At 43.5% G+C, this 8,496-nt stretch overlaps 1 protein-coding gene across 1 annotated transcript; it reads right to left on the bottom strand.

Moving 5' to 3' along the window:
• Window positions 1-29: 29 nt before the first annotated feature.
• CTSZ (cathepsin Z) lies at window positions 30-6,500 on the bottom strand. Its single transcript, XM_072633430.1, has 6 exons — window positions 6,226-6,500; window positions 5,623-5,786; window positions 1,948-2,127; window positions 1,224-1,374; window positions 804-969; window positions 30-354 (listed from the first exon to the last, which is right to left on the bottom strand). The coding sequence occupies exons 1-6, from the start codon at window positions 6,375-6,377 to the stop codon at window positions 244-246; spliced, it is 924 nt and encodes a 307-aa protein (XP_072489531.1). The 5' UTR covers window positions 6,378-6,500; the 3' UTR covers window positions 30-243.
• Between the last annotated feature and the right edge of the window lie 1,996 nt (window positions 6,501-8,496).

Below are 8,496 nucleotides of genomic sequence, written 5' to 3'. Positions count from 1 at the left end.
ACAAAACGCATAAATTTTAAAAGAATAGCTTTCCACTTTTTCTAAAGTAATTTATTATAACAAATAACCCTGTATAGATTTTGGTAAACATTATAGATCAGTTTTCTGAGGACAAGACAAAAACAGTGATTTTGTATACTTCCACCTTTGGAAGTATGTTTAACTAAATACTTAAAGATGTGATCCACGGGGCTGCATTGTGAGGTAAGATGATTAGAAACAGCTAGTCATACTTAATAAAACTTAAACTATGGGATCCCCAAATGAACAGGACTCTTCAACAGCAAGATTGTATTTACTGCCTTGCCCATCTTTAAATGTGCTGGTTACTATCCTCATCCAACCTTTTTCACCCTGTTAGGGAAAAAAAGGGTATTAAGAGTATTATTACCCCATGTATGTGCCAGTTCCTCTATATTACAAGTATCTACTCCCAGAAGGAAGATTGATATTTAAACTGGGAAGATTCATAGACGTGAGAAACTTGGGCCTATTCATTTGTCCTTATCTGACCTTTACTATAAACTCTATCCTATATTTCCTGGTTACATCTCATTACAATATTAATTTCTTGAAAAAGGACAAAAATGGATTCAACTTAAAAAGGAAGCAAATAACACTTAAATATTAACTTGCAGAATTACAAGGAAGGGGATTATAGTAGGTCTCACTCCATGACACATTCTACAAGACTCAACATCATTTGTAGCCTGATCTGTTATCTTACACTACCCTAAAATAAAGGCTGAGTGATCTAAAACATCAAATCCCTTTATGATGTTTCACTTGGGAAATGAACTTACCCAGGGTTCACCCCATGAATTCCGGACAATCCAGTATTCTGTTCCATCATCACTAACACCCCACCCAGCCACAGAAATGATATGGTTTATCATGGGTCTAGGATTGTATTCAAAATAGATTCCACCAGTATAGTTATCCATGCTTTCTGTTGCCATTATGCCACAACTAAAAGGAAAGGAAAAAAGCATATAATACTTAGGCTGATTTTCCCCCAAAGTATCAGCTAAATTCAAGTTAAACGAAACTTCACATCATCTAGGTCATTCAGTTCAAAGGTCTCCCTTGCTAAACTGTACATGTTTTTGACATTCTAACAACAGTTGCTCATGTCCCCAAATCCTGGGCTTTTCCAACTCCTATCACAAACCCCAGAAACAAAAAAAAACAGGAAAGAAAGGCAGACTCCTTTTTTTTTTTACCTGATAGGACCATTTGCATATATTTCTGCCATCATCTTTTCTCTCCCGGATAGGGTACCATAGTCCCCAACTTTCCAGAGGGTATAGTTCTTGATAAAATAGCAATGTTGGAATTCATTGCATGTGCCACATTCGTTAAACTTGTCACATTCTGCAGGCAAAATTAGATAAACCTTGAGATGAGAATCAACATTCTAAGAAGTTCTAAATAAGGCAAAAACTTTTAAAGCAAGAACTTGCTTTTCCCACTTACAAAAGAAAATAGTCATTTAAAGGTTGATAAAGGAGAGAAATAAGCTCGTCAGAACATCTACTTTTTTAATGGGATCACTAAGGGCAAGCTCCTTAGAGTGCTATGACATAACAAAATTTTTTGGGCTTTTTCTTATTCCTGGCAGTCAGTGAAAAGTAGCCACCTTCCACATGATAGAAAAGTAATCAAAGAACCCATTTCCTAGACTGACTAGTATCTTGCCCCAAGTAGGGCGTAGAAAGAATAAAAAGGTGAAGGAGGAGGAAGGTGGTAAGAAAAGGAATGAGACAAAATGAGATGAGGATAGGAAGTGAGGGGCACTTCCTGTGTCCCTCACATAGAAATACTGCCTCATGTTTAGTAAATCAAAATGCCAATAAATAATCATTAGCTTTTTGAAGTGGATTGTTACAAAGCAGCCTACTTAGGCTAATTATACATTTATGATGACTTTGAAAACTGCTTGCCTACCCTGGTCTTTGGCCTGGTAGTTGTTGCAGGTCTCATCAGGAATGCCATGCTTGTTAGCATATTCCCACACAGGCAGGTCATTCCCCCCTTCACAGGACCCAGCATTGCCACAGTCAATCACATGTTGCACAGACAGGAGTGCAGATGGCCAGGCTCCCTTCCTCTTAATGTTGATTCGATCTGTAACAAAAAGTCCCAGCATTTTACCTTTCAGGAACTTTCAGAAAGCCCTCAATACTACACCAGAAAAAAAGATGTTTTCCAATCAAAGTTAGTAGCAAATGAAGTTGACAAATAATTATGAACAATCTGGGTCACTTGGATTTGCTGCATTCTACAGCTGCAGACCAAACTGGTTTCATGGAGAAATGGGCAATATGGATACAGTTCTCTCAGAACAATTCTTTTCCTACTAAAAGCTTTTTTTAAAAAAAAAAGTTCCCTTGTATTTTTTTTTGACCAGTATGAGGTCTGTCTTTGTAAACAGCAAGGAAAGTACCTCATACATGTTTAAAAATCTAACCACATTGTTAGACAATCAACTACTTCTGAGTCAGAGTTATTTCCAAATATGAGGGGGTGGGGAAGAGGGGTTGCCAAATTTAAGTTTATTAAAAGTTTTCTTTTTTAAACAAAAATTTATATCATAGTAGCTAACTTTACATAGTACAGTAAAATATTTTATATACATTATCTCATTTGATCCTCAACAAGCCTGTAAGGGAGATTAGGCAGGTTTTGAGGCTCAAATAAGACAATGGAGGTAAAACACTTTGCAAACCTTAAAGCACCATGTAAATATCAGTTATTTACTATTGTTATTATCAATTAGATTATGATTTCAATTTCCACACACCTGTGGAGCTAAAGCAGTGTTTATGAACCAACATAGAGGTATGCTAATAAAGGCTTAATAACGGGTAAGGGAGAGGGAGATAATGTATATATATATATATATTATCAGTTTAATTTTTCCTCAAGTCTGTATAATCAACAATAGGAAGCTAGGTGATGCACTGGGTAGAATGCTAGTCCTAGGGTCAGGAAGACCCCAGTTCAAATCCAGCCTCAGACATGCATTAGCTATATGACCCTGGGCAAGTCACTGTGCCCTTTTTGCCTCAGTTTCCTTACCTGTAAAAGGGGGATGATAATAATAGCCCTTATCTCCCAGAGTTGTTGTAAGGATCAAATGAGGTAATAATTGTAAACTGCTTAGAATAATACCAGGTACATAGTAAATGCTATATAAATGTTAGCTATTATAATAAATCAAGCCCGGATTTTTAGCTGATTGCCAGTTTCTGAGGTATAAATGCACACTGAAAATTTAAGTCCACTCAAGCAGTTTAGAACTAGTTAGAAGACATCCCTGTGTAGAGATACTATTAACATTCCTATTGAGGCTTTTGGAGAGGCTGACTTGCCAAGGGTCGCACAGCTCGCAAGTGTCAGAATACAAGCCTAAGTCAGGCACTATTAACTGTGCCACAAAGTTTCTTTTTTAATTACCAGGCAAATTTCGGGTTTTTTGCACTGATGTTCAATGGTAGCTTTTAATGTTTTTTTCAATTGTCTTTTCCCCAGATAGAATAAAATGAACATAAAAGGAAGCCCGAAGTAGAAACAATGGTTACAAATATGACTAACTTCAATACAGAGTAGCATCTAGTATCCGAATGACACCTTGGCTTACACCAAAGGATTTAATTAAGACACAAATGGACCTCCTTAGGGGAGCTGATTTCAAACAAGGATCCCATTACAACAAGATTCCAGTATATGACTGTGTACTGGTACTTTGTCCCTCTTCCCCACCTCTAACAAAAGAGGGACAGTGCTAGTGCTAGGAACTAGCAGGAACCGAATGGGGCTGCTCACTGATTTTTAAATTACAATCAAAGCTCAGTCATCTATACCACTTTGAAGGGGAACCATTGTGAAAAAAAATTCAAGGATCATTTCTATTTGGCTTCAAAATGCAAATGTCATGTTTGACTTAATACAACATTAATGGTGGGGAAAAGTGGCCCAGAAACTCTTAAATAAACTACGATTAAATCTGACACATAAAACTAGAACAATGTAAAGAGGAGGAACAAGTACAACGAATCTGAATCTTGTGAAATTAGAATGACCAAGTTTGGTCCTGGAGAAATTTGGAAAAAAATAATGCACGTTTCTCCTTTGCAGAGGTAGGGGGATTATGGGAAAAATGAAATAAATATCACATATACTATCAGAAAAACCTTGATTTTTTTTTTATTTTGATAAACTATCTTCCCCTCATATTTTAAAATCTTTGTGGAAGTGGTCCTCTGGATAGTGGAAGAAATTTGGAAATTACTAGGGATAATGACTGAGAACTCCGGGATGAGGAAAGCCCTTCAACCATGCAGACTGGCACCTGCTTGTAGTAATATAATCTTTAAGAGTCGCTTACAGCACACACAGCATGTGAGGGACAGGACTTGACCCCCTGGTCTTCCTACCTTAGAATTCTGCTTTCTATTAATTACCACATTGCCTCTCTTTGTCAAGCAAAAGCAGTCCTCATGTGATTAAGCCTGTTTTCCTAGGGGGCCTCAGCCTGACGAATGAAATTCCTGCTGACTTGTCTTTTCCTTCCAAGACAAACCCAGAAAGCTTCCTCCCCAACACTTCTCTTAGAGAGACTAATGGAACTTTCATCCTGTTCCTTCCCAGTATAGCTAGAGAAACAGGAAGGAAAACGGAGTCATGCCATGGTGAACAGTGATTCCCACTGAAACCAAAACTTTTGGGTCCTGCTGACTTCACGAGGAGCTCGCCCTCCCCCTGTCCCCTAAAGGCTGAGCATGTATTTCATCGGCAGAAGAGAAATCTAAGCAAGGTCAGCCTTCCAGCCTTTGGACCTTTTCACCCCCATCTCCTACTTCAGAAGTACTCCACCGATACACTAAGTTACGTAACAGCCAGAAAGAAGAGCTGAGGGGTAAAGACCGGGAGGGAAAACACTTTGAGGAAATTCTATATTTTAACAACTAGTCAAAATTCCTCCTTTTGCTTCTGAGGTTCCGGGTCCAAAGTATTTTCGCGATTATCGGGCCAATGGCTCGCCTATTCCTGGCTGCAGCCCTCTTCTCTTCCCGCTCCCCTCGCCCCCCCCAAAATACCCACAGGTCTTAGCCCAGGAAAGGGCATTGATCTGATGCAGGGAAGAGTTTCAAGCCTCTAGTTAAAGGTGAATGGTTTACTTCTCAAGAACAAAGACTTTCTAAGTGACACGAGTTTTGTGTTTGGTTTTTTCCCAGGGAACTTTTTACCAGCGCCACGAGCCTTTTGTTTTGTTGGGGGGGGAGGGATGTTCAATAACCAAGTTAGTAAAATTAGGTTTCTCTTAGCCGAATCAGGAAGAGAGAGCAGAAGGGAACACGCGAGGTCGGGTGGGTCTGAGTCACCCAACAGGCCAGTTTTGAAATGTTGTGAACTCGAAGAATCTCGGACGGGCGGACGCGCAGATGCCCAGTCATCAAGGGGGAAGTGGATCAGCCGCTTTTCTCTGCCTTGGGAAAGTTCTAGGATCAAGTGCAGAGAACCCCAAACTCCCCACAACACTGGCACGAACAGAAGAGGCGTCTTTCCTTCCAATCTGGCGCAAATCCGATCCGTGCCCTGCCCTGCCCTGTGACCCACCTGCCAGGGCGCTGGTGCTGCCGTGGGCCCAGCAGGAGCCGCAGTACTGAGGGATGTGCTGATTCCGGGTGATGCTGGCATAGTTGACCCCGTTCACGTTGCGCCAGTCCCAGGCTTTGGGCAGCTCAGAGGGAGACAAGTACTCGTGGGGCCTGGGATAGGTCCTAATGGGGAGGGAGCAGGAATCACCTCGGGGAGCCGTGCCAGGCTGAGGGGACCCGTGCCAGGCGGGAGGCCCCCTGCCTTCCTTAACCCCCACTCGTCTTTCCGTACCGTACACAAATTCACATATGTGTGCTCGCGCGCGTGCACATACAGACGCACACGCACACGCACCTTCTCCCCACCCCCACCCAGGGCCAGGCGTGTGCCAAGTCCCAGGCTGAGCCCGCAGGGGAGCCGCCTCAGCAGCCTCGCCCGGGCCGGACCGTTGTCCTTTGCAGGGGGGAGGGGTCACCCTAAAACTTCCCAGGACACTCGGGCCCCTGCTCTCAGCTAGGGCTCTGGCCCTCCCTCTACCCTCGGTGCCACTCGCGGATGGAGCAGAGGAGGAAGCGCGCGCCCCAGGCACCGCGCTCCCAGGGTGAAGAGGCCCCTGCCCACCTGCGCCCCTGGGGTGCGTCCCCCCGCAGCGGTCGGTAGCAACTCTGGCCCTCCCGGTAGTAGATGCCCGCGGAGGTGGGGCTCCAGCTGTCCCAGAGCACCAGGAGAAGCAGCGGCAGCTGCAGCAGCAGCAGTCCCCGGGGCGCAGCCATCCCGCGTCTCCTCCGGGCGTCCGAACCTCGCCTCCCCGCCTTTCCTGGGTACGGAGCGATGGGGCTCCGCAACGCTCGGGGGGCCTCTTTATAGCGGCGTGCACTCGGACCCACCCCCGGGGCGGTCCTCCGCTCCTTCCCCTCCTCCCTCGCCCCAGGCCGGTGCCTGTGGAGCTCCTAGCCCCGCTCCGCCCCTAAGTCTGAAGCTGAGCGCCCCAGGGAGACACCCCGCCGCCCAGCCCGGGGCCCGGGGCCGCGCGTCAGCCCCAGCGAGCCCCGCCGGCTACACTCCCTCCACCCTCGGCCCTGGTCTGCGAAGCCCCAACATCGCAAGTGGCTCCTGGAGCAGCCCCGGCCGGCGGCCGCTGGGTCGGACCCTCCTGAATTTCATCCAGATCTTCACCGTGATCGTGATTTTGACCTTGTCGTGGAGGTAAATCTAACCTCTGCACGTCTTCACAGAGTCCTTTCGGCGGAAAGCAGCCCGCGAGGAAGAAAACGCTCTTGACTAGGTTAAACCCAAGAACTAGAAGGATGCCCAGATGCCTCATTTCATCCATGCCCTTGGCTTCCTTCCCGCCTCTGAGCCCGATTCTCAAACGTTCTCTCTAATATCAGCCTCTCTTCTGATCGCTAAACCTACACCTCCAACTGCCTTTTAGGTGAGCAAAGCGCAGCGCTCAAAGAATTCTCCTGTTCAGAAAGGAAATAGCACAATGGGGAAATAGAGTCAAGAAGATCGGACCTTAGGCCGTGCTCAATGGTCTCTAAAACTTTTCCCAGGCCCAGACATCTATCTTTAGCAGTTCCAGACTGCAGCAAATGCCATTTTCTACTATTGGCTTCATGACAATTCAAACAACCATCCCTGTAATCAAACTCAAAACAATAATAAATTATGGTCCCAAGAATTTTTACCTCAAATAGCAAAATTCACTAACCACCACTTAGGACTTGAATATCTTTACTTACGTTTCCCTAACAGTTAACATTTCATTTATCCTTTACTTATGAATTAAAACAACACATTCTGGTTTATGCCTGATAGCTGACTTATATTAATATGTTGAAGCAATATCTTTAAACCACCCTACGCACTTTCACAATTTTTATAAGTGATGGCCCAAAATTCATATGTTAGGCTTCAGGCAATCTCCCCCATTTCCCTCCTTGGATGAACTTATGTCATAAGTGATCAAGGGACAACAAAGACAACAGAGTAGATAGGTTTGCAGGGTCTGCTTATTAAGACTTACTTATTTCCAGGATTCTCTTGGACTGCTTCATGAAATGGTTCTAAGGAATAGTTTAAGAAACATAATCCTAGAAGTTCATGTTTCTCTCCAAGGAAAGGTGGCTTTACAAAAAGTGAAGGAGTTCATCAGATTATAGATGTAGAACTCGAATGGAACTCAAAGGTCAACTAGTCTAACCCCCTCATTTTACATATGAGGAAACTGAGGCCCAAAAAGGGAGCCACCTTTCCAAGGATCTGCAAATAAGAGGTAAAAACCAAATTTGAACCCAAGTGCTCTGAAATAATGCTGTAAGAAAAAATTATTTGTCTTACATGTGAATATTTTAAAAAAGAAAGAAAGCAATTCTTAAACTGAAGTGAGGAACTGAAAACAGAAGTTAAAATGAGAGTGGTGGATTCCATTCCTCTTCTCTTGAGCAACAATCTTCATCCCATCTGCTCTCAGTTCACTTATAGGGAATATCAATAATACTTTTAGCCAGACACATTCAAGACATATCTTATTTTCTACCCATTCCCATCTGGGAAAAAAATGGCAGGCTCAAATATTTTACTTATTTTTAATAATATAATGTATTAAGTATGAACATAAACTCCAGGTCAGCTCCCGCACTGATGGTAAATTCTTCAGCTTGAAAAGGCTACAAGCCAAGACCAAAGTGAAGGGAGTGTTGGTGCATGATTTTCTGTTTGCAGATGATTGTGCACTCAATGCAGCCTCTGAAGCCGAGATACAACAAAGTATAGGTCTATTCTCTGCTGCTTGTGCTAATTTTGGCCTAACAATTAACACCAAGAAAAAAACAGGTGCTCACCATCCATACGTGGAACCATCATTTACAGCAAATGGAGAAGTTTTGA

This window comes from Notamacropus eugenii, chromosome 1 (genome assembly GCF_028372415.1).
Source record: "Notamacropus eugenii isolate mMacEug1 chromosome 1, mMacEug1.pri_v2, whole genome shotgun sequence".
NCBI lineage: Eukaryota > Metazoa > Chordata > Mammalia > Diprotodontia > Macropodidae > Notamacropus > Notamacropus eugenii.
The sequence above is the reverse complement of the archived record's forward strand: the minus strand, read 5'-3'. Positions and strand labels throughout refer to the sequence as shown.

Excerpts from the sequence above, each read along its gene's own strand:
- CTSZ (XM_072633430.1), bottom strand. The coding sequence starts at position 6,377 with ATGGCTGCGCCCCGGGGACTGCTGCTGCTGCAGCTGCCGCTGCTTCTC. Across the intron at positions 970-1,223 it reads TATGCAAATGGTCCTATCAG|TTGTGGCATAATGGCAACAG; the intron begins GTAAAAAAAAAA and ends CTTTCCTTTTAG. Across the intron at positions 355-803 it reads ATTCATGGGGTGAACCCTGG|GGTGAAAAAGGTTGGATGAG; the intron begins GTAAGTTCATTT and ends TTTCCCTAACAG.